Source organism: Nipponia nippon, unplaced genomic scaffold (genome assembly GCF_047370975.1).
Source record: "Nipponia nippon isolate SJK-2023a ecotype South Korea unplaced genomic scaffold, ASM4737097v1 scaffold_1, whole genome shotgun sequence".
Classification (NCBI taxonomy): Eukaryota; Metazoa; Chordata; class Aves; order Pelecaniformes; family Threskiornithidae; genus Nipponia; species Nipponia nippon.
Window position 1 is genome coordinate 85,166,927 of NW_028262290.1, and position 26,571 is coordinate 85,193,497.

The 26,571-nt window shown below is 36.9% G+C and overlaps 1 protein-coding gene across 4 annotated transcripts in view; it reads right to left on the reverse strand.

Annotated features, from left to right (window-relative positions):
- LOC104015341 (cadherin-12) overlaps positions 1-26,571 on the reverse strand; it is a 589,747-nt gene that overhangs the window by 155,913 nt on the left and 407,263 nt on the right. For all 4 annotated transcript variants that reach the window (XM_087761238.1, XM_087761232.1, XM_087761247.1 and 1 more), the window contains one exon: positions 14,297-14,712. In XM_087761238.1, the coding sequence (XP_087617364.1) occupies positions 14,297-14,527 (231 nt within the window). In that variant the 5' untranslated portion in view covers positions 14,528-14,712. The remainder of the gene's footprint in view (positions 1-14,296; positions 14,713-26,571) is intronic.

The window sequence follows — 26,571 nt, forward strand, 5'->3', positions numbered from 1 at the left end:
TATACATGAGGAAGCAATGGAAATTTTTTTTCCTCTTGCCTCTCTTGCCTCTGTACCTTGGAAGTTCATTTCTTCTAACTCAATAGCCTGTATCTGCTCTGATTTTGTGCAAACCACGTAAAGACTTCTTTTCTAGTACCTAGACTTTTTTCAAGCATTGTAGACTATGAGAGGTGTATATTACAAGCATAAAAATATGACATATTTATGCATATAAATGGTATAAATAGAAATCTTAATACAAATATCCCAAAGAGCTACTACAAAACCGAGATCATATTCTTCTACTTTATACCAGTATTCTGCAAAATTTCTTCCTCGCCTTCGGACACTTGACTGTATAAATCACTTCTGCTCAGCAGCTCTTCCTAAAAGGACTGGAAAATTTAACTAAAATTTAGGGAAAGAGGGCTGACTAAACATGCCAGCACTCATCTAGCCTTGGGTAGTTTCTCCATATCTATTTTTTATTAGACACAAGCTGTACCTATGTTAGCAAGTAACGTGAACCAGTAAGAGTGGATCTGTAGAATGAAGCAGCTGATGCTGAGGAATGATGCCTACAATAAATGTACCTCAAGTTTTTTTCACTGCGGACAAGATCTCATCTGATTCAATGGACTAAGTGCCAATTCATGTAGTGCATTGTCTTGGCTTATTTTTATCCAGAAGTGATCTAGTTTGTACCCTCCAAGACCTCTCCTGATGTGAACAAAAGTACAATAAGTCTGAACGATCAAGAGGTTTGCCTCAAAAGTGCACTTTAGATTGGAATGAAAATGCTCATGGAGATTTGCCAGCTATCAGGTAATGCACAACAAATGCCACAATTCTGAAACGCAGTCAGGACTTCAGTATTTAAAAAGGATAACATCCACTTCTTTATTTTGAGAGAATGAAAAAGAATTTTTTAGGAAAGGTCCAGTTTAGGTTTTGGATGCAGCTCAACATGGAAGTGGGCTTTAGTTTGTGTTTATATTGTAAACAAAGGCAATTTCTCTTGAAGTAAAGATATACAGCTCTCATCAGCTGCTTATAAAATTAGAGGTGGCATAATGTGAATTGAACTGGAATTTAACAGGAAAAAATGAAAATTTACTTTAAAATCCCTGAATCTGTAGATCAATTTTCTGAAAAGGATTTGTGTTAATAAAGTCTGTCAAAATATGTGGGGTATTGGCAGCATTTAGACAAATGCCACCACTATCTTTCTTTGTAGGCATTGTTTTAGGCCCTTGTTTGTCTTGTCCTTTAGTTTATAACACCCATGAATATTAAGATTATAAATGACTTTCAGCTATTTAAATACATGATCATGATACAATGTCAATGGCTTTGCAAAGTCCTTGCATAATTTTACCCATATTTACCTTTCTGACTTACTTTTTTCCTGCAGTTTGAGCTACGTTACTGGTAACACTGGAGATAAGCTACTGCAGCAAATAACTTCTGCATGTTTATGTAACTCATAGCATGCCAACAGTCCATCATTAACAAACATGGCAATAGAAGCCACGCAAACACACAGAACGAAAGAATATTTGGTTCCTGTCTTGTGGATATTGGGCAGAGGGGTTGCAGCCTTTTTTTCCCCCAAATAATACCATTTTATATTTTCCCCAACAATGCAAAATTATCTGTATATTGTATAAAATGTGATCAAATTCAGTACACATTTCTTATTATCTTGTACGGCCTATAGGAAAAGTAATGCCAACAGGCTAATTACTTATACCATTATTTTTTACAAATTTTTAACTACTGATACTTGGAGATAATTAAAGAAAATGAGCAGCCTGCCAGAATTATTTAATACACTGAGGAAGCCATTACTTCAGAATCAGTCTCTGGGGCTGGGCTCGCCAAAAAAACAAGTTAACAATCTATTCCAAGGAATACAAGTGAAGAAGCATAAAGCATAATACAGATAGATTATTAGGAGTTTAACAGCACAATATTTTTGATTGCCTGTTTTCTCTGTTATTTTAATAATTTTGATGTCTGATGATCCATGAGTACAGTAGGCTAGTGAGGAATTGACAGCATCGCCCTTTTCCCCCCTTCCCTCTTTCCCTGAGCTTACTTCACCCTGAAGTTATAAATTTGACATTATTAATGTCAAGACTAGGAATGGACTTGGAAGCTAACTATTTAATCTAAAGAGCATTGCAGTGGTTGGATGTAGAGAAATTTAATCAGTAATCCTTTATTTCATTTCCAGGTAGGCAGATCTGCCCAGCTCTCTCAGTTATGGTGTTGTTCAGCATAGACAGAACTCCCTACTTATCAATTCAGAAAATATCAAACAGTCGACCATTATTTATATAAAAAACCCCACATGTAAAAATAATTAAAAAAATCAGAAGGATGAACTTTCTAGTCTCTAGGGCTTCAATATAATTTTGATAATTACTCTGACAAGTAATTCAGTCTTTCCTGTGCTTCAACTCCCTACTTATGGAAGAGAGATAATACTTTCCTGCCTCACAGAGCCACTGCAAGGATAATCATTGCAATGTACAAATGCCTTAGTGATGAGGCCCATAAAAGCACCTCTCTGAATCACAGTACTTTAAAGAGATGGTAATAAGTGTAGAGGACAGAACAATTCATTTTGTGTAGGATCAATTACAAATTCTTAAAAAAAAAAAGTTTCACCAAACCAAAAGAATAGATTACACATTAATTTATTTTTTAATTGACAATATATCTAATTTTACTACCCTGGGTAATAAAAGTATGCTATAGTTGTTACCAAGCTCATCTGGCAGAATTTTACACTCAGCTTGCCGAAGAAGGAATGATGCAGTAAGTGCAATTCAGAACCAGGCTTTACAATAGCTTTCAGACATGGCAAATGAAGCATTGCAATGAACGTGTCAAAATGGTAAATAAAATAAACCAATCTTGTTTGGATCCCACATGAAAGAAGAACTTATTTTTGGTTCTGTCTTTTTTTATACAAAAAAGCCAGAATTATTGTTTCTAATGTAGATAAGTGTGTTATTGCCCTTTAACTTTTTGTTAATGCCAAATTAGTCTATCAGCATAGAAATTACTCAAAAGAAGTAAATACTGTACTTTTTAAAAATGCCACAGTAACACATACCTTTACTGAAAAGAAATTCTCAGTAAAACTGGTCAGTGTTCAAGTTTTCAGCATCTTTATTACAGTTCTTAAACTGCACAAATGTTGTCTGCCAGAGTTCATTAGGCTTACGTGGGAATCTCCTGATTCTGCAAACACTCATCGATTTTTTTTCTTGGACTCTACTATTGGCATCAATTAGGGTTAAACTAGAAGCGGTTACCTGCTGTTGGGCTGATACGGCTAGATTTGACAAACAGGAGCTATTAACTGGCTTATATGATAGTGCTGAAAAAGTGCTCTCAGATTCTAGAAGATATACGTTGCATTAATAACTTCAATGAGATTTTTTTTTCTTGGCTTGCTCTTTGACAGTTTATGCTTAATTTCTCACAATAAGAAAAAACATATTGTTAGAGCATTTGTGGTGTTCTGCATTTTAATTGTAAGCCTTAATTCACATAAGCCATAATACATAAATGTCTAGAGACTGATATTGTTTGACACAATAACTCTTGTTAACCAAATCTGTATTTTGACACACCAAAGGAAATGTCTTTTGTTTCTCTGTTACGAAAGACCAAAAAACTGTACTCTCTTCAACAGAGTAATTCTACATCAACACCAAGACACAAGAAGAAAATAAAGACTCATAATCAGCTGTGATCAATGGCTTACTCAGACATCATTGCTGAAAAGCAACGACATCAGAAAAAAGTGAATAGAACAATCTCTGCTGAATGGCACAGTGTCATCACCAGGGACTATGGTTTACTCACTTCCATAGTCACAGGGAGAAGAGGTTTTACTAATTAAAACAGATTTATTGACATTATTCTCTAACATATTGGAACAGAAAACTCTTTCTCATCTTGTTTCACCTTAAGCTTCTTTAAAGGGCAAGTGGAACTGAGTGCCAGAAAACCACTTTCAAAGACCCAGAGAAGTAAAGGAAAATCAAAAGACTGGTGTACACACTCCTGACAGGCCTAAATTCTTATTCAACCTGCACAAAAAACATTTACTCCCCTTCAATTTATGTGGTATTCATTTTGTATATAAAGACTGTATGCAAACACATAAAGAAATCGGGAGGTTTTTCAGTTTGCAAGACAAGCAAGGACTTCTTCCACAGAAGTAAAGCAGAAGGTATAACAAAAGCTTCCTTTCATTTATTTTTTGTTTTTCAGCTTATCAGGCAGTCAGACTAACATGACATGATTTCAACTTTTATCTACTTTAACAGGTCACTTTAGTTTCATGAAGCAGATTGCAAAGTATTATTTGAATGACCTATTGCATTTTCTAAGAATGGCATAAGTTTTGTGCAAAAAGATAAAAACATCACAGCAAGAAGACATATGGAAATATTTGTGCTTCATATCTGTCTTTTGCAGCTGTGTTTGAGTTTGGGCTTGCAGGTACCACTGCAGTTAAAGGGTTGTCACATTTGTGTTACATGTAGATGACAAGCTCACTTGGGTGGTTTCATTGCACCTTATCGAGTCCCCTCCCATGCTCGAGTTGGCCTGAGCACAGATTGAGCTGGTTCTCTCTCACCTGAAGGCAGAGAGAGAATCACACAGGCAGCATGGAAAACTGGGTGTGCCGGCTGCAACACAAGCTCAGTCCCTCAGCTAACAGGACAGTAAGTACAGTCGCAGCCACGCATAGCGTCGGCATTCAGTGCTTAGGCCAACTTCAGAGTTAAGGGATCCTCTGAGGGGCTTGTAGGGAGCCTGAGCAGACTCAGCTCTTTTTAAGGATCTTTTAAAGGAAGATCCTCTGCCAGCCACATGGACTAGAAAACTAATGAAATAATGTGAAATGGTAGGTAGTCAGAGAGCTTGCAAGGCGTGAATATTTGCAACAATATCACACAACTCTTGCTAACTGGATGTTTTTCTCAACATCCCATTAGGATGCTGATCTGCACTGCAGTCTTAAAGCTTTCTAAACTAATATTACTAATACAGCCACATTCACCAAAGAATTAGTACATTGCTCCATGAAGTACTGCAGATATTTGCGTTTTACATATAAGCAGTAACGTTTTTATTTTCACTAGAAAAAATAATATTTAAGTAAATATATTTTTTTACTTAGAACTGAATTGTTTGATCATATTCCTGCCCATCAAACTGTCCAAATTACTTTCAATAAAGTTAAATGAGTCACTTTTGGGGACAAGACCAAAATAAACACTTCTCACTTATGGTCTCTCATTTACATTTTTTCCCAGGTGGAGGAGAGTGTCTGTTATTACCAATGATCCCCACAGAAGAACATGCTGCGCTGTGTGCAAGTGGCCTCCAAGCCAGAACTCTGTCTCTGGCAAAGGCCAAAAATGGATACCTGGCGAAAAGCATAAGGTTAGAGAAAGCACAGTTCACCACATAATTTCCAAGCCTCTAGTAATTTGTGAAGACATTAGTGCTGACTCTGTAGTTATTAGCCTTCAGCAGATTGATTTTTCATTAACTTCCTTATGCTCTTCTCACACACATGAAAAATTTTAATATCCACTGCACCCTGTGGCAGGGAGCTACCTATTTTGGATTTATACATTTTGTGAAGAATCACTTCCTTTTCTTTACTTTGAATGTGCCACCTGTTGGCTTCACTTGATGCCCCCCATCTTGCATTGGAGAAGGAGGGATTCCTCCCCCTTTAGCCTCACTGCTTGGTTCTAGACGTTATGGAGACCTATCACATCTCCTCCTCTTTGTCTTTTTTCCAGGCTAAAGAATCCCGTCTTACTCAGTAGTTCCTTACTGAGGAGTCAGACCAAAGGTACTGATTCCCTTTGTATCCTTCACTGCAATTTTCAGAGTTCTTTGGAACACACATCCTCTTTGAGACCAGAGATAAATAATTCACACAGTGTTGAAGACACGGGCTCTCCAGAAATTTAGATACAAATCTGTATTAATGACATTTATTTTCTTCTTCTGCTGCTAATCATTTTTAACACCACATTTGCTTTTTTGGCACTCACCGCACGCTGAGCAAAATGTGCATACAACTATAATAAAACAAGATCTCATTTGAGAGAGGTTATGGTTGCCTCAGAGCACAACATTTTATTAATGAAGTTAGAATCATTCCCTCCTCCCCCCAGTATGTACCACTTCATATAAAATTTTGTCCATTATTTTAATCCTGTTTCATAAGGTCCTTTTCCCATTCTTCCCATTCAGCCTTTGTCTTTACTAACTCAGATAGCTTTATATGAACAGTAAACACTGTCACCTGGATACTCACACCCTTTCCCAGATCATTTATGATCATGTTAAACAACATAGGCCCCAGCCTAAATCCTTACTGATACTGAAGACAGTACAGGAGTGTCCAGGATGAAACACACTAATATTTTTTTCAGTTATCAGTTAACTGTTTTCATGACAGTAGGAGTGAATAATCCATCTGTCAATGAAAATCTATTTTTTTTTCCAAGCAGTAGCAAGGTCATAATGGCACTGGTTCAACAGTATCTATAATAACTCTAGCTTACATGTTCAGGGACTGACAGTTAAAATAAATACAATGTACACAAGAAAATAATATCTGTAATTAAAGGTGGTGCTAGAAGACAGGAGTTTTTTTCCAAGTTTGGCTTTGTTCTCTACACACACTTTTTTCTCTTGTTGTAAATACAAGAACAACTACTGCAAACAGCTGTTCAGAGAAAACCTATTTTACTTCTGAAGCATTTTTTACTATTTAAGCTAAGACTGCCATGGATCAATCCATAACATTTTGGCTACCATCACTGGAGCCAATAATTTCAGAATACAATGAGGTACAGGTATGTGAACCTAGAGGAAGAAAAATGTCATTGTTTAACTAGCTGATGGAAAATGTTAGTGCAGTGAGAGAACAGCTTGTGTACTGTGATGTCATGCACGGGGCGTCCTTTGCAATCCAGCTTTCCTGCTACAGCAGCAGGAGTCCTGCCAGCTCTAAAAGGACCAAGATCTCAACTGCCTCCATTACTGTCTATCTACATCCTTATTGCCACAACTTCTGAATTCGTATAAAATTGCTCTCTCTTGCCATCTTACTTCTTGAGTATTTCTTTAAATCTTATTTCATCTATTACATTTTAAACTGTTTTTCTTCTACCCTTTTTATATTTTTGTCATGCAGCAAGAATCAACAGGGTGGATTTTTTTCTCACCTGTATTTATGAAACAAAACCTTCCCCAGAAGAAAATTAAATTTAAGCTAGTAAGTAGTAATTAAAACTATATTAGGTTTACTTTCAGCCTTTGTCAATGCTGGTGGATGTTTTCTTCACTCATTGTTATGTCTTTCAGCTTTTCTCCTCCCTTTGTAACCCTCCTTGAGATATCAGCCCCCAGGCTGGGTGGGGGAGGGAAATGCCATCCAGCAGTGTCAACTTAAGTGCCTTTCCTCTCTTGCCTATATAGCACTATAGGGCTTTTCCTTAGCAGTTTAATTTCTACAATATCATTTGTATTTCTCCATCTGTGTTGACAACATAAACTTCAGACACATTCTAGCACCATTAGCAGCATCCACTCAGCTGTGTTCACAGTTCTTGTGAGAGCTGGTGACTTCATACTAACAAGACTATCTCTGCAGGCTTTCAGTCTCCTACATTAGTCACTGAATTCTCGGCCAATGCAGCCTGCTGAGTTTTAGAGTTTTAACTATTTCTATTTGTGACCTCCTTAACAGTCCAGAACAATGACCACAACCTTTTACATTCCCTAAAATGTGGGTTACAGTTCAAGAAGTTGATCCTTCCTTTTTATTTTGATCTCTCTTAGTCCTGAACTCACTCTTTCTCCCCTCTCAAGCAATTAATGAAAACATAGTTCTCATCTTTGTTTCATCTCCAAATACCTCATATAATTTTCATGAATGCAAGGACCACAGGCAAAAGGTGTTGCTACTATCAGTATTTTGCTTCTAATTTTCCCACTATGAGCTACCTAAGTAAATCAATAAATAAGTGAAGCCACTAGATCGATGAGAAATGTTCTGTTGTCTACCACACGTGACAGTAAAACTAGCTCTTTATGCATCTTGTAAAAAGATAAGCTTGCAAAAGTAAACATTAAATGCAAGTCCAACTTGCTCATGGGAGTTTTGTGTTTCCATGGTTCTACTTCCTTCTCATGCTTTCACGTGCAGCTGTCAAAATTGCTTTGGGTCTCACATACTTTATGCAATATACAGGATGCAAAGCTTTTAAAGTCATCACTTTTTTCACCAGCCAGAAATAAGTGAGAGAGACAAAGGTCTCAGCTCAACACAGCAAGATGAGAAGTCCAGAGTTCTGGACCCCATTCTGATTCCTCTTACACTTATTTTACTGTTTCATTTCTCCTCATCAATTTTCTTATCTGTAATAAATTGTGATGATGCTTTTACTTGAAAATGTGCATGTTATAAACTCAGTCAGTCAGTTTAGTAAGCCAGGCTAATGTGATCATTCCTGATCATGCTTTAAATTGTTATTAAGGACCACTAAGGCCCAACAAGAATTTCACTGTGATGTCTGCAGACAGAGGTGGGTATATGAATTCACGTGGGTTAAAGATGAACTGAACAAGCTCATTCTTATAAATACTATTTGGAAGATCTTTCATATTAAAATAATCCAGAAATGAGTAACTGTGATGTCCTGCATCATGGGATTCAATTAACACATTACTAGCAGCGGTCCCTGAAACAACTCTCATCTCCTTGAAGATGGCACTGTGCACATGTCTAATGCAAATAACATACAGGTCTCTCTCTAGTTTTGTTACTTCGGTTGTGGGCACAGAGTCTGATAAGCTAGGAAAAACCCTTATGATGGCTTTAAATGAAATATTACTGTGACCATCTTAGCAGAAATCTAGTAGAAATATAATTTTTTAAAAAAAGCAGATTAATCAGGGTACAGTTATCAACAGAGGCTTAAGGTTTTTTTTTTTTTTTCTTCAAAGGGCAGTAGCTTTCAAATTCACTGCATGTATTTCTTTTCCTTTAATTCTATTTTTCTTTCAACTTAACTCAGTGCTTGTGAATAACACCAAACTGATAGCTACGGCACTGTAAATTTGTTTGTCAGAGAACAGATTCTGCACAAGCAGTGCAAAATTTCCTTCACAGACTGCCCTGTCATCGAGACGCTCACTGCAAGAGGGAAAATAACTGTAAAATCTTAGTGTCCATTCAGAAAGAGGCGTTGATTTCAGGAAGGTGGTCAACATGAATTTCATTACATTAAAAACTATCAACTATAAAATGCATAAATGAGTTCTATGCTCATATTTCAGATGCAGAGGATAAATTATTAGATTTCAGAAAAACACTTTGTTCTGGTCACAGATATAGAGCTCTGCTTCCTCCAAATCAGCACTGTTTCTGCCTTGATATATGGTGAAACCTCTGAAGATGATGAGGCTTTCTCAGGACTGAGTCAGATGAAAAATACCGTATTGTTACGTGCACCCTGTACTGCCATAGGCAGTCGTGACTATTACATTTTTCAGTTGGTGGGGATCATAACAAAAAAAAAAAATCTGTAGTAGTTTGTACGTGAGCATATATAATGTAATGGAGGTTTAAAGAACAACATGTTGCAAAACATATAGGTTATTCATTAGCAAGATAGTATCTGGTAAGTTGAGAATATTTGGTTGTTGCACACTGGAAAACAGAAGAAAAATGACCATTACCTCGAAGAGGACTTCACAATCTTTTGCTATGCACCCAGTCTGTGTTCAGTACAAGTTGCCACATGCCTGTCCCTGCAAGCTTGAGGACAGCCAGCAAAAATCCTTACTAAGAACAACTATGCAGGTATACAACATGAGAAAGATGTAATGCATTTCCACACTAGGAACACAAAGACATATATAGATGGAAGCATGAGACATGTATAACAACTAAAATCTTTTGTTAGTATTATCTTGATAATGAAGAACCTATACTGTTCTTGTCTATTTTGAACTTTCATTTTATTATGCTGCCTCTGCATGTCACTATTGAAACACAACAATAAAGAAAGGTTACAGCAAGATTTATAATATTCTGGTGCGGCTGCAGCCCCTTGAGCTACCCCTTCATAAGTGCAATTAAAACTGCTGCCTTCTTCGTGGTTAGAAACTGTGTTGGGACATGGCCATGCTTGAGGATCTGATACTCTGATGATTTCTGTCACCATTCAGTGAGGACTGAGCTTTGCCACAAAAAAAAAGAATAATTAATTTTTATCTTAATCCACACATGTGATGTTTTGCATGGCCTTCTGGAGCTTTATAGTACCAGGAAACCACATAAAGCACAGCAAAGAAAGCACCTGAGCAAGCCTTTTTTTACAGGAAGCCTTCCAGCATCCCTTTAATTTTTATGGGTCACATGGCAACACCATATTCCAATTTTGCTTTTTAGCCTGGGTTTGCTTACATAGATTCATAGAATGATGGAATTATAGAATCATAGAATGCTTTGGGATGGAAGGGACCTTTAAAGGTCATCTAGCCCAACTCCTCTGTAATGAGCAGGGGCCTCTTCAACTAGATCAGGTTGCTCAGAGTCCTGTCCAACCTCACCTCGAATGTTTCCATGGATGGGGCATCTACCACCTCTCTGGGCAACCTGTTCCAGTGTTTCACCACTCTCATCATAAAAAATTTCTCCCTTATATCTAGTCTGAATCTACTCTCCTTTAGTTTAAAACCATTACCCCTTGTCCTATTGAAACAGGCCCTGCTAAAATGTCTGTCGCCATCTTTCTTATAAGCCCCCTTTAAGTTTTGAAAGGCCACAATAAGGTCTCCCCACAGCTTTCGGTTCTCCAGGCTGAACAAGCCCAGTTCTTTCAGCCTTTCCTCATAGCAGAGGTGTTCCATCCCTCTGATCATTTTTGCGGCCCTCCTCTGGACCCACTCCAACAGGTCCATGTCCTTCCTGTGTTGAGGACTCCAGAGCTGGATGCAGTACTCCAGGTGGGGTCTCACCAGAGCAGAACAAAGGGGCAGAGTCACCTCCCTCGACCTGCTGGCCATGCTTCTTTTGATGCAGCCCAGGATACGGTTGGCTTTCTGGGCTGCAAGCACACATTGCTGGCTCATGACCAGCTTTTCATCCACCAGTACCCACAAGTTCTTCTCCACAGGGCTGCTCTCAATCCACTCATCCCACTTATCTCTGCTAAAGGGGGATATCTTTTGTTTGATAATTTGATGGATTTTTATGGCTTTTCTGTACTATGCAAGCAGACTAATTTCCAAACTTTGATTTAATATTCAGGTTAAATGGCTTTTAATGTGTCAACATGAAGCACTATTTCAAGATCTCTAACTATGAGCTAGACTAATCCCCATCAGTTTCTAAACTATATTTTGATTTGCAACCTGACACTTCTTGAGATAGTCTTCTAAAAACAGACATAAAAGGAATTAAGTGCGTTGGCTGATAACAGCTGACATTATTGCTGTAAATCTGTATTCTCTTACAGGTGGCTTCCAAAATTAACTAGTAACCCCTAACTCTTTAGTGAAATCATCAGCTGATTTAATAGACACATTGAATTCTTACTTATAAATTACTGTGACATTATTAGTGCAACAGTTCTATAATAAGTAATATAAACGCCAATGCACATATCACTATATTGTGTCTGGCTATGATGGCTGGAAGAAGAAGATAAAAACACTGTGTTTTCAGGTCACGTGAAATATCCTGCATTTTATCATATACTTATTATCACTTTAAAATATAGCACAGTAGTATTATAAAAATAGATTACTTTGAAAATATATGATTTTGGAATAAAGCTAAGTTATAGTAAATACAAACAAAATTTATTTCTGCAATCAATCAAGAATTCAATTGCAGTTCATACTTTAAAAATTTTCTTTGATTTTAAAACATTACATAAGATCTAAAGATATTGATTAGCCACTGTTGAGTGTATTTCAGTATGTTGACAATGGTTTGAACTTATACTAAGCACGGCTTTCACTATCTGGATTTAAAAGCACAATTTCTCTAAAGAATTTCTCCCATTCTGTGCTCTATCTTCTTTGAGAGCTTTGTGGAAAACAAAGAAAAAACACTAACATCTCCATCTTGTTGTTTGGGTTTTTTTGGTTTTTATTTTTTTAAAGAGATTAGGCAAAGACGACTTATGCAAACACTGGCAGGTTGTTTTTTCAGGTATATTGAAGCAAATAGTTAATATAGATTAAATAAGTTATAATAAACATCAAAAGGATCCTTGCGAGGTAATAAACATTGTTGAAAAAAATTATCATCTGGAATGAATTGCATTATTCTGGAAGCAGATTTTTTGACTTATTGTTACTGATGTACTAATTAAACATTCTAATTTGTTTTGTGTTTCACCATCAAGATCCTTCCATATTTTATTTTATTTATTAGGTAACAGTGGTATATGATATCCTGTCAAGAAACATCACTATTGTGTGGGCTAAACTGCAATTAGATCTTTCCTCATATTTGAAAAGACTTTTCCGCAACCTGTAAGAGTTCAAAAAAATCTTGAGTTAAAAACATGACAGATAAATCTGTGATGTGATAAGTCTTACTCTTAATGAAAATATTCCATTAGTTTTGAAGCTGCTTATAAGCTCAAATTCAAATGTATTGATACTAGTAAATTTTGTGCAAAATTAATATTATTTTGGCAGCTAAGAACTGACCCTAACTGACTACCCAGACTATCGTACATAAAGGAATAAAGACTAATGAATTACAGTGGTGCAGCAATAATATCTCTGTCTTCTGAGGTAAAAAGCACTGCAATCATGCTGCCTGTACTACAGCACAGAATGTGATTAGAGTCCTCGTTTGCATTTTTAGCAAGTGGCTAGAACAAAGATATGTGTTAGAGAAACTGTATTTTTTATCAGCCAGACATCACAAAGATGGAGTTTTTCATTATGTGATCCCCCTATCTTCAGACTGTAAAACAAACTGATTATATTGTCTTTGTGATATAAACATACTGCTTTGTAAATTGTTTTGACTAACATGTTTTAGTGCTTTCACTAATGCCTACATGCGTAATGTCCAAGTACATTTTTGGCTGGTTTGTCAAATCATCTAGTGAACCACATGTAGTCTTTTGCTGTTTTATTTATACATCCTCTACTCAGAATAGTTTCCTGGAAGGGTAGAAGGGAAAATTAATTTTCTGTGAATTTTATTTATATTTAGAACCCCCAGACACATTCCCAGCTTTTACATTAAAAAAAGTTAAAATACGGTATTAAAGTAAAAACTGAAGCATGATCCCTCATTTTTATGGTAGGTGAATTTGAATCTCACTGTCTAGAGATCTGGCATTTGAGGATGCAGGAAATTAATCCTTGACCTCTTATTTTCATTGACTAAGGGCCTTTACTTAAACTGAAAATTACACATAGTATGCAATTATATACTGTGCTACTATTTTTTTCAGGTCTTGTTTTCAGCTTTCCTTTCTGAAAACTCTGTTATCTAAATTCACCCCCGACCCCCCTCGAACAGTTGGCTATTAAATTACTTATGCCCTATTACAGAAACAGTGGTCATATAATGAGAGAGAGAATTGCATAAATTCTCTGCATGTGTGTGTGTATGTCTGCATACAGAGTATAAAAGCTATAATGCAAGAGTTTGAATTATGAAGCAATAAAACACATTGAAATACTTGAAAACAATCTGAACAATCAGAAATAAAAGCAAATGATACTGAGGCATAAGATAACAGCAAAAAGCAGGTATCTTCATTAGCTGAAAACTGGCTTGGAGTAATCATATAATCATAGAAATGACTGTGCATTCTGGGCTAGAGATTTCTGGTTTAAATCTTATCTCTGATATCAGTCTGACATTTATTGCTAAAAATCAAGTATGCCATGACAATAGATTCAATTAAAGTTAATTGTGCACCAAAACTTAGCTCAGAACGCCCATTTTTTGTTTTATTCCAAAACCAATGATAAGGAATTAAGACAAACATATGAAGGTAGAAAGTAAATGTTATAAACTTGTGCACTAAAAATAATAATAATGTCTATAGTGGCTATATTAAAGGCTGAATGCTGAAGGGGATGAACAGAAGGAACTACTGTCAGTTGAAGAGGATTTGCCCCACCAGAAACAGGCACACATTTATAGCACATTTTACTATTTATCTGTGTCATTTCAACTTTTAAAGAAAGAGTAAAAAATTACCTTTCCCACATACTGAGGTTCAGAGCCCATGTACTCCTCCAGCACAAAAAATTGATTCCACACCCAGCCTCGTTTGACTCGCTGGGCAGATGACCTCCTCCCTGGCACTGGGACAACATTTTCTCTTGGCTCTGCTTCTAAAGTCTGCTGTGGTTGTGGATGCAGTGGCGTTAGGAGACCTCCATCAAACAGGACCCAGAGAAGCAGGGATAAGCAGTTCCTTGTAAGCATTGGCAATGGCTTCCCTACAGCAAGTAATAAAAACTCCAGCACTTAATGCAGAGCAGAGGAATCCAGGTTTGAGGTGTCTGTGGCCTCCACCATTTAGCTTCTGATTTTATTGCGGAAATGCTAATGCAGGCATTAATCCTTCTGATGACAAGGTTTTTGCCGCATTAAATTCCATCTAAAGGGACCTATAAAAGAGATTTACATGGCAACATCAAATTACATAAAATTACATTGAAGCGTTCATCAAAATTCTCACACCTAGTTAGTTTCTAGAGACAGAGAAAAAGATTAGGAATCACAGTTTTAAAAGAGATTGCTATTTTGATTATAGCACTGAGCTGCTCTAGAACATTGTACAGTTATTACAGGAATAGCTCATTCTTGCTCTGCTTAGCTTTACCCTTGCATCTGTCTGAGGACAGGCCCGTAGCCTTTGCTTTATGACCCAGTTATCAGACAAAACTGTTATCCATCAGTGATGTCGAAAATATTTACTCTGGATTTACACAGAAAATACTGGGGAAGAGGGGACTCTCTCTTCCATCCTACTGTCCAGAGCAGGAATGCTTTGCTTGTTGTCTCTGCCAGAAAAGCATCTTGGAAGCATCCCCTTCTGTCTGTGGGTGGATTTGGACAAAGTTTATGCTGAACCTTGGACTCCTGAGGATAGATTTGTATGAATTCCATAGGAAATAAAAAATGGGAAATAGTGCCCATACTACTAAATACCACAAAGCTGCCAACACAATATGAAGTCTATGACTGGCATTCTCTTCTCACAACAAGCCTTGTATCAAAATGATAGCTGTGTTGTTCTTCAGGACTACTGTAAAGTACATTAAAAAATGTAGTCCTGATATATGGAGAAAATGATAGAACTGCAGTCAGTGTAGAAAATGAAACAACACAGAAGCCAGTAAGATAAGACAGTGATACTCATTTATACTGACAAATGCCAGGTACACAGATTAAAAATAAATCAGTACTAACTAACTACAGGGCTGAGACAGAACTATCACATCAAGGTGACAATTAAAACTGTGGTGATCCTTGTAGCAGCCAAATGCCATCAGCAAAGAAGAAAAAAAAACCAAACAATATTGAAGGAATTGTTATGCTCTCACATTGCTCTGTTTATAGCAGCACAGACCATTTTAACAGAAAGACAGACAGGAAAATATACTGTGTTTTCTAGCCACAGTATAATTAACAGAGGTGCTTTCTTTCTATATTTATGAAATGTTCTGTTTCATTAACCGCAGTTAATAAAATGACAGTGCTAAAGGATGTAAATGTTTAAATATTAGGGATATAAATATTTAAATATTATGGAGTATGAAACAAGTTCAATAAAATGTAGCTCTAGCTGCCATTTGCAACTTTGCACCCAATTCAGCAGCAACAAAAACTGGTGAAAATGAGCACTCACACCATCTAAAAATGCTGTGACCCAGGCCCCAAAAAAGACATGGTGAAGATTGCTAAATCTATGGAATCCATGCTGAAACAAATTGAGCTATTCTAGAATTTAGAATTACGCAATAAACAATAACACAACATCTACATTCATTTTCATGTGGTCAGCAGTAAGTACTGAGGCAACATGAAGACTTTAGTGTTTATTTTTCCCCACTCTTCCAAGGTATTGATCTTTCTTTTAATAGAGTTAATGGCTTAATAGCTTTCTGGAAGCTATCCTTGCCTGTGCTGGCCCCAATACAGGTGTTAAAACTGAACCCTCACACTTTCATAAGGCCCAGGACATCTGTTAAACAAATACACTGTCCCTTCCATGGCTAATCTTCATTAGGGGTGGATGATTGGCAGGCTGCATGCTGCACTAACTTGAATAGAAGGGGATCGAAGCTGTTTTCTGACAACTAACATTTCCATAAAACACAGTTCTATGCTAACAAATTTTAAGTCCCACTGTGGATTGAAGACTTAAGAATAAATTAATAATCCTGTCTCATTAAGACCTACAACCTAGGAATGAAGTGCCAGCCTACTCTGCGGTCTGCTGGTTGTCAGGTACAAGAAATACTGCTTGTAGGATTTAAGATGGATGCATTTTACATTTTAAAATCAAAAATAAAATTTATATCACTATGGAATTCACCACTTTGTTAGGGCCATATTGCGTCATTGATTTTTAAGCAGAAGTTTCTACCAAATCAATAAAGAGTTCTGCTTAAAAATCAATGACACAATATGGACCTCAGAAAAGAAGAAACAGTAAAGTACCTAACCATATATATTTTTCATTTTCAAACACTGTGAAAGGTTATATTTTTCTTATGAATAATATTATTACTATCCATAACAATGAATAACATAGCAATTCTTATTTGTTAGGTACATGCTGAAGTATGTAAATAGAAAGGATTTATAATTGGGAGCCTAGAAAACCTAACAAGTTTTGAAGAAGAAAAAAAGCATCCTAGAAAATAGCTGCACTTCCTATTCTAAATTTAGGACAAGATTTCCTGTTCTGATTAGAAAGGCTATGGTTTAGGTTTTAATAAAAAAGAAAGCAAAAAATGTGCTGAAAAGGTACCTAGTGCAAGGAGTGTTTTAATTCTACCTTCAGAAAGGATTAAAAATGAGGGAAGAACTCCTATCTACTCATGATCCTTTAAAAAAAAAAAAAAAGTTTTTCTAAGTTGTGCTCAAGACATTTCAATGTCTTTAATTTGGAGCAAAATATTCTTAGGTACAATGGGTACAAACTTCCCACTTGCATTATCATTTGTATTCTATGAATTTTATTCCAGCAAAGAAACTTTAAGACAGGACACTACCACACTAGAGACCTGCACTCAATATTAATTTATTTGGTATGTATTTCTATTAGCAGCTTTTTTTATTTAACAGTTCACATGACTTTTTGTGCTTCTCTCTTCAGTGCATTCAATGGTATATAACATCAGGTTCAGACTGTGTTCATCCATAATTCAGTTTCAAGACTTCCAAACTCCTGTGCCTCTCTTGATCCATGGTTGCAGGGTGCATGCCTAGTTTTTATGGCAAAATCATAGTAACCATGAAACATAGCAAAAAAAATAAAACCAAACAAAGAACTCAAAATATCCTTTTGAATTGCCCAGCCATAGATGGGAGCTGGAAATAACATAAAAAAAGTGGTGGGATAGTCTGAACTGCTTCACAAACCCCCAAATCACACTGTATTCAATTTAACTGCTATACCACTGCTCTTTGCTGAGGAGGCTCTGTACATTACAGTTCTCCCAGCAGAGCTCTGCCCCCGGCCATGTCTGTCAGTCAGGGAGCTTTTAAAGTGTTATACAGCACCAAAAGTAATGCAAAGAGATTGAAGGACTTCAATGAAAGGAGAACAATTCCCCCTTGGCTGGAAGGTTAGTAACCAAGTGCAAAACACGGAGCACTTTAACCCTTTCTCTGTCGGTCTCCTGGACTGCCTTCCAGAACGCGTGCTGCAAAGTCAGGAAAGAGCAATGCCAGCACTTGCTTCATTTCCTACAGCTTCAAAAAGCTGACGAATGGGATGGTCAGAGAAAAATGGATGGCCAATAGGTGTTGCAGTACAGGACTGCACCACAGATGCCCTCATCAGCTGCAAAAGAGTTCACCATGAAGAATTTTCTTTTTTTTTTTTTTAATTTAAAGCTCAGCTGTTAGAAGGCCAATAATTGAGAATCCAGTACTTTGGCACTCAAGAGAACCACTCCAGATTGCTGCTGTGTAACACCTGAGCAGTAGGAAACTGAGGCAGAGGGTCTCCCCCTGCTGCTGCTTCTTCCCCAGCATTTCATTTCTGGCTTTGGAGGAAACCTGGTGGAAGTGACCTGATAGAATATATTTAAGAACACAGCTGGAACTTGTACAGCAATTCAGCAATTTAGTCTGTGTTTACTGTTTTGCATTTTCTTTTTAAGCTGTGTGTTAGTCTTCCAGCGAGGATGCCTAAACCTGTCTTGGTGCTTTTATGTTGTCATATGCTCATTAGACATTTAAATCTAGCACCCTCATATACCTATGCCCAGAAAACTGCTATGAGAGCTAGGAGATAAGGATTTAGAAATCCAATCAGAACATTTAGCCATAAGGAAGGTACCATATCTCCTAAATTTTTTAAGGAACTATTTCCTCTGATGCTCATAAAGAGATACTTCTCTAGTAAGAGAGTTGTGCACAGACATGCACTCTCAATGCATCTCTTCCCCATACAATATGAAAGTACAGAAGGCCAGATCTTTCTTATATCATGCTTTTTTCCAAGATTAGCTGTTGCTAGTAATTTCTTCAGACTATCTTATATGGATTTAAGTACCATTATGCATGACTTAATTAACTCATAAAGAGAGCTACAGAGGGAGAGCCTGCATGAACTTACCCCCACACATGCTTTTATACACTGGGATTACCTTTATTCATTTCCCCAGTTTGAAATAGTGACGTGACCCAGCCACAAGCATGGACAATCTATTAAAACATGATAATTAAGAAATCTTGATCCTATTTGTCCCCAAAACTGCAGGCTCATGAAATACAAATTAAATATCACTGCTAAGATTATTTATTGAGAACAACAAAATACAGTATAAATGGTGCTCCTGCAAGACTTTTGATACTGACCTGGATTATACTGTCATTAATCTAAACGTCCTGAGCAAAGGAATGTTTTCGGAATAGCAAAACTGATGCATGCCATTACTGCTGCAATAACCCTTAATCAAAGAGACCCATGGCACTGCAGACACAAATCACCTCATCAAGCTTGGCAAAGGTTATCCCTTCTAGAGAGGACAGCCATACATCCTCTGCAGTCACTAGTATGCACATAAGGCCTGATTTAGAGAAGTCTTTGAAAGGAAACACAAAATGATCTTTTAATATCTTGTGGTTTAATCCCAGCAGGCAGCTCAGCCCCACCAGAATCAGAAGGGTAAAAGTGAGAAAACTCGTGGGTTGAGATAAAGACAATTTAATAGGCAAAGCAAAAGCCATGCAGGCAAGCAAAGCAAAACAAGGAATTCATTCACTACTTCCCATGGGCAGGCAGGCGTTCAGCCATCTCCAGGAAAGCAGGGCTCCATCACGCGTAACGGTTACTTGGGAAGACAAACGCCACAACTCCAAACATTCCTCCTTTCCTCCTTCTTTCCCCAGAGTTTTATTGCTGAGCATGACATCATATGGTATGTGATAACCCTTTGGTCAGCTGGGGTCAGCTGTCCCAGCTGTGTCCCCTCCCAACTTCTTGTGCACCCCCAGCCTACTCACTGGTGGGGCGGTGTGAGGAGCAGAAAAGGCCTTAACGCTGTGGAAGCACTGCTCAGCAATAACTAAAACATTCTTGTGTTATCAACACTGTTTCCAGCACAAATCCAAAACACAGCACCATACAAGCTACTATGAAGAAAATTAACTCTATCCCAGACAAAACCAGTGCAGATCTGTATGAAGTATCTACTTGGATCAGACCACAGATGCACTACTATCAGATGCACACAAGCAAGAAACACTAAAGCTCCATGAAGCACTCAAAACTGTCTTCAGTCCAGCAAAGCTGATAATTGCTGTGGGAATAAATGAGATAGTGTTTTACTTTGACGAGATGCAGCTGTGCCCTTGAGGCTTGTTACAAACAGGTTCACAGGAATGCAGCTGTGGCCTTGAGGCTTGTTACAAACAAGTTTGTGAAACTTAGAGGCAGAAAAATAAGCATGAGATGAGATACATCCCTGAAAGAGGAATTCGCGTGCACCAACTTGAAGAACCAATGGGTAATGCTGAGGGGACGCGTGGACACGACAGTAGCCAATGAGATGGGTTTTGCTTGCTAGTGAACACTAGATCATATTATAAAAGGGATAGATTGTAAAAATAAAGTGTCATTATCGTCGTCATCTTCGCTTGTCTTCACTTGTCTTCTTCGCTTGTCTTCGCCTGGACTCATACGCGGAGTCCATGATTAATTGCCACAAATTGCACCTCTGTGAATGGAGGCAAATTGTTTACTGACAAAGGATCCATTACGCACTGATGGTGGGAACATTTCTGCAGCCACCTTAATCATAAATCTATCAGCACAGAGAATGCTTTTGCCTATGTGAAACAACAGCTAATGTAGAGCAACGATCTTCCTACCTGTAAAGAGGTTTGAAAAAACTTGGCAGTACTGTAAAAGGGTTGATCCATGCCAGATGAAAGCCAGCTAAGATCTATAACTGTGGATATGCTGTAATAGCTGACCATCTAACCTCGCTTCCCTGCAATATCTTGAAAAAAGAAAATACAACAGAAAGAAAAAAGTCTGTGCTGTCAGTGTCTATTAAAATGAACTGCTAAAGCATTTGAGATGATATATCTTGTGGTTAAAGGAACAGTAAAAAAATATGGAAAACCTCAGTTCATCTCTCACCTTGATAATCGTTTTCTTTTTCTGACCTTAGGCACATCAGCTAGGCTGATATTCTGAAAGGTATTTAGTTAAAGAATTCCCATTTGATTAGACTCTAGATGTCCATATATCTTTGTGAGTTTGACTTTCTTGAGCTTTGCAACCTATCTGGACACCTTGGAAATAACAGTAATTCTTCCTTTTTTCCACATTTTTTCCACCTTGCCTGTTTTAGTTAGGGTAGGAACTACTTGGTAACATCAAAATGGCAGTTAGGAGGGAGATTAGAAGCGAACAGATTAGAAACCTCAAACTACCAAGGACAGTAATTCTCAATCTCTCCATCCTACAAGTCAGAAGGGTTTCAACAGAGTGATTGAGCAAGTCCCACCTCTGCAGCCACAAAATCCATTTGGCAAGTCTAACATCTGGAATCCCTGCCAGGTAACTCTCATGGAGTGGAAAAAAAAAAATCAGTGTTTCTACCTGCTAAGAAAACATCTGAGTTACTGGGGTCTTAACATGATCCAAACCAGTTACTCCTTTATCTTCTTTTGTGTGGGACACAATAAGCTGTAGAAACCTAGAATGGCTCTCCAGCTATATAGATTGACCCCTCATGAAGCTGAACACCTGAATCTCATTCCCTACTTCAGTAGTTGTTTATATGAAGATGATGATGAACAGGAGGAAAGAAAGCCAAAACCCTATGCCAACCCCAAATATTCTGTAGCTTAGTGATGAGAGCACTCTGACAAAATGTGAGAAATACAGGTAGAAAATACCCAAATGGAAAATGAATCTTGGTATTTCTGGAAGATACATGTCATCATCTGGAGGAGAACTGTACTGATCGAACTACTGAACAACAAGCAGATGACGGCCTTTCTCCTGCAATAAGGTGGCTTTAGCTCTCCTTTTGTTAAATTCTATTATGAACCCCCCCAAATCCTAATATTTCATGTCAATTGTTTTGCTTGATATAAAATTACTAATTATTCAACCTGGTAAGAAAAATATGAGTTTGATTAGGGCTATGATTTTTGGATTTGACTACCAAATTTGACCACCCCCTCTCTCTATTCAATGCTTATTTGCAGAGTTGTATTTTCTATACTGAATTAAGAGTTCAATTCTAACGTCAGTTATGCCTATAGATATCAGGAGTGATACTAATATGAATCTGGAATACTCTATTGAGTTTTTACTGGCATAAAACCAAAGTGAGATGAGAATGATGTCCCTGATCTTCAAGTATGACTGTCCTTGTAGCACATTCATAGGAAGGTTGCCACAAAGATATATTAGAGCACAAAAAACATGTGATATACTACACCAGTATCCAATAAATGTATTTATGAAGTGCCTAACATTGGAGAGGAGTCTCATTATGTTTGGCATTTCTAAGCACTACAATAATAAAAGTATTATAGCTCCACTGACATGCTTTAATAATTGGCCTTCTGGCGTATAAAAAAGTGATTACTTAAGAGAGTTTGGTAACATAACAAAATCAGATGATACATACTTCCAAAAAAACTGTAGCTGTACAATGCTGAGGGTTATAGAAAATGTAGTGAAAAAAGCAATATAAAAATATTCCATATGAGTGCAAAACAATAATCTGATTCTATATACAACTATTTATAAATATTGTGTCAGCTTTGTCATCATTAGCAATACTTACAGGAGATCATTTATGACTTAAATATAAGCCACTGAGCCATCATCCTCTACATGGGAAATTATAATGTCTATCACAAACATACATAAGAATATCAGGGAGATAATTGTTAAAAAAGACTGAAACTTTCAATATAGAAATGAAAATACATCAGTGAATGCACAAGGCTCCACAGCTCATTGAACTCTTGTTAACTCAGGTAAAATGAAATTTCCAGTGCTGGTTAAAAATGAACGTTTATTTCAGTGAGATTCAAATCCAGGCCAGCACTACTCTGTAAATATATAATGCAGCTCTACAGTTTAGTCACCAGTTAAAATTAAGAAACAAAATGCCTCAGAATAGCACAAAGTTTTCTTTATTTTAGGAAGATGGTCAGATGATGAAGTAACATCATCAATATTATTTTTATTCTGCCATGTATCATGTTATGTTGGTCTTGTCTCAGAAAAGTACTATTGTGAATCTATGCCTACTTCATCAATGATCCAGAATCTTTATTTTTGATAAATTGTAAACATTTTCATTTCTGATAGGAATCTGTGAATGTCAAAGCATGGACAATCAGGAAACCATCCTTCATTCTACTGTCCTATGTTTTTTGAATGAATACATGAGATGAGGGAAAGGAGAGAAAAGCAAACAAATCAAAATCTTTCAACACATTAGCAATATATGTAAGGGAAGGACTGATAAATCTCAGGCTGCAACTCAAATATATTTATAATTTTCTAGGTAACATGGGATACTGAAATGAATGTGAGCATATTTTAATGTGCTCTGTCACATACCATTTTGTTATTCCTTAGGGTATTTCTGTTTTTCCCAACCTGTCAATAATTCTACCAATTACTTCAGATTGCAAACGTACTTTAGTTAAGATCCCATTATTAAAAGACTTTCTGCTGTTGGTCAGACTCTGATTATAATGAATTTGATACAATCCACTATATTTTCTTGTGTTAGAAGGACTACACAAATATACTAAATTACATAACTAAAGTATAGATATTTTAAAATGAGTCCTTGCAGGCATTTGTTTGTGTATTGTGTATATAATGGCACAATTATTGCTTAATACAAACTTGGTATATAACCTTAGACACTTAAAATTGAAAGTATGGGTCTCCTATTGTCAATTATTGAAATTTGGATAAAATAGACTTAAATGTGTCTGTCTCCCTCACCATAGTATTAAGAAGTATTTAATCCTTAATATTCCTTTCCATAATAGATTATGGAAATCCATAGCTTGACTTGTACTTTCAGCCCAACTCTTACATTTTTGGTCTTCTGAAAGGTTGACAGATTTGTGCTAACAGTACTGAATGATGAAATTTCAGAGCATGGTACCCTCCTCAGGAAAAAATGACAGACAGCAGTTTTGCCTAACAAGTTTCAAGCCAATAATCTTGTGAATATTAACAGGTAGTCCCAGAGACAACAGGACTGAGAGACAACCCATCAATTTTCTTAACTGTGAGAACATTCAACTCAGGCCACTCAATATGCTGGAACCACCTAGTTTATGCTGGACTTACTCCAATGCTCAATAATAAATAACTTATACTTAGTAATTTATCTCTTCACAACTCATTTTGACTTGTTCTCACCCTACCTACATATGCTCTCTAGGACTGGCAGTTGTAATGAGCCTATGACTCTTTTCTGATCGTTGATGAACTAACAAAAAGGTCCTTCATGAGCTTTAAAACATCAGAAATTGTAACTCTAGGGCTTCTTTTTCTATTCTTTAAAACAGTTTTCTATGTTTTGCCCACCATTACAGCATGGGAATATAAGGTCATCACAGCACCTGAGGCAGGCTCTGGTTAGACTGACAACAGCTAGTCTAACTAGATTGTACAGTCATCTATAAATAACTTCAGCCAAAGTAACACTCATTTGGTTTTTGTTGTTCAGAACCAGATGTGTTTCATGAAAACTCACCAAATATCAGAGCTGTCTGTGAATAGCTAGTCTCTCCTCAAGAAACCTTTCACTCAAGAAAAACCTTCCACTCTCCAGTCAGTGTGGAAGTGTTCCCAACACTTTAAACTCGGATGTTAAAAGCAACCACGAGGCATTTTGTGTACAGACTTGAGAAAAGATAAAACAATATTCTTGCCTGACTTTCATCTTTATAAATCCTCATGTCTCTCATGTGCGACTGTTCATTTCCCAAATTCAAGTCTAATGAATTGAGTAATTTTATAAGAGATGCCTGCTGTGAATTTCAGCAATTAAGGCCGAACACAGACAACAGATGAGGTGGTGCAGGAGAAAATAGAGGGCTTGTTTTGGTGACACTTACTACTGCAGCTTTATCTGTCTGGTCCAGAGAAACAAATGCAAATCTTATTTATGAAAATAATTTTACTTTCAAATTCTTTCCTACCCTTCTGAAACTTAAATTAAAAGGACAAGAAAATAATACATTAGAAGAGAGACAGGTCTTGTCATCTGTATAACCCTCACACTCAGTAACATAAATTATTGGAGGCTTCATCTCACTGACCCCTTTTTTCCCCACAGGGTATATAAGTGGACCTCTATTAACTGGTGTGGATATATTTTCATAATTTCAGTCACACAAGTATCTATTTTAATTTAATAAATTAAAGGCAAGTATTCTTTTGTCTCTATTTTGTTGTTCATACATACATGCCCATCTCCCAGCATTACAAAAAATACAGGAAATAGACAACTTTAAATGTGAAATGCAAAATCTTATCAATCTCTGGAAGCTTATTTACCATTTTAAAAAAACTTCTTTTGGAAACAAAAGTGTCCATAAAGAGTCACAAGCCATTTTCATTTAGCACTGATTTAATTTAGAATAGAAACCATGTCATCTTATTACGCTTTTCCCCTAACATTCTGCTTTGAATTATTTTAATAGTTAGAAAAAACAGTATTAATTAAAAGAAAGCACATACATAATTTCAAAAGCTATTACACCCTATATCCTCAGTCTTCATAAAAGGCAGTGGTTTGTTTTTATTTTGTGTTTGCAATTTAAGCAAAGCTTTTCCCTTACTTTTGTCTGAGCTCCCTCCATGCTACAGTAAAAATGCAAAGGTACAGTGGATAGGTGGTTTATGATTTATATAACTTAGTTCAAGACATGTAAAGAGCAGCTTGTTTATTGCATATATTTCTTTTATTTTTTATAAGCATAAATTTTTCTAGTTACTGCAGTTTGCAAAACTGTGGTTTACACAGGAAATCAATAATGCCTTTTTAAGATTAAGCTCAGTGAAACAAAGTGCTGAAATAGTCCCTGATGAAATTGCACCTCAGCTGAACTCACAAAGAACAGCATTATGGAAAGAGGATAATGTCATACCTGCAGTATTATAGATTGCAGCCAATCAATCAATCAGATATATTATAATCTCTAAGGGCACAGTCCTATTGTACTAAAAAAATACCTTCAGACCTCAAGGAAGAAAGATTGACACATTTATTCTGGAGCAACCTAAATCAAATACTTCCCTAAAATGAGTGAATTAACCTTACTAGAGGACACAGCCCAAAGAGATACACACATTTTGTCCAGGTAGAAATGGAGTACTGGGCCAAAGACTAAGCTAGAAGAAAGGCTAATACTCTGCACTGAAAAATCAGAGAGGTAGCTATTGCTTCAGTGGAAATAAACATGTATTTCCTCCAATGTAACTTCTGATGTGTGGTCAAGTGTGACCCACTGTGTGGTTCTGCTCATCACAGAATCACAGAAACACAGAATGGTTGAAGTTGGAAGGGACTTCTTGAGTCCATCTAGTCCAGCCCCCCCAGCTCAATCAGGGTCAGCTACACCAGGTTGCCCAGGACCATGTCCAGTCGGGTTTTGAATTTCTCCACAGACAGAGACTCTACAACCTCTCTGGGCAATCTATTCCAGTGGCCTGGCCATTCTGCAAGTTTTTGATCTACCTCACTGCTTATCTAGTCAGTACTTCAACAGCTTCT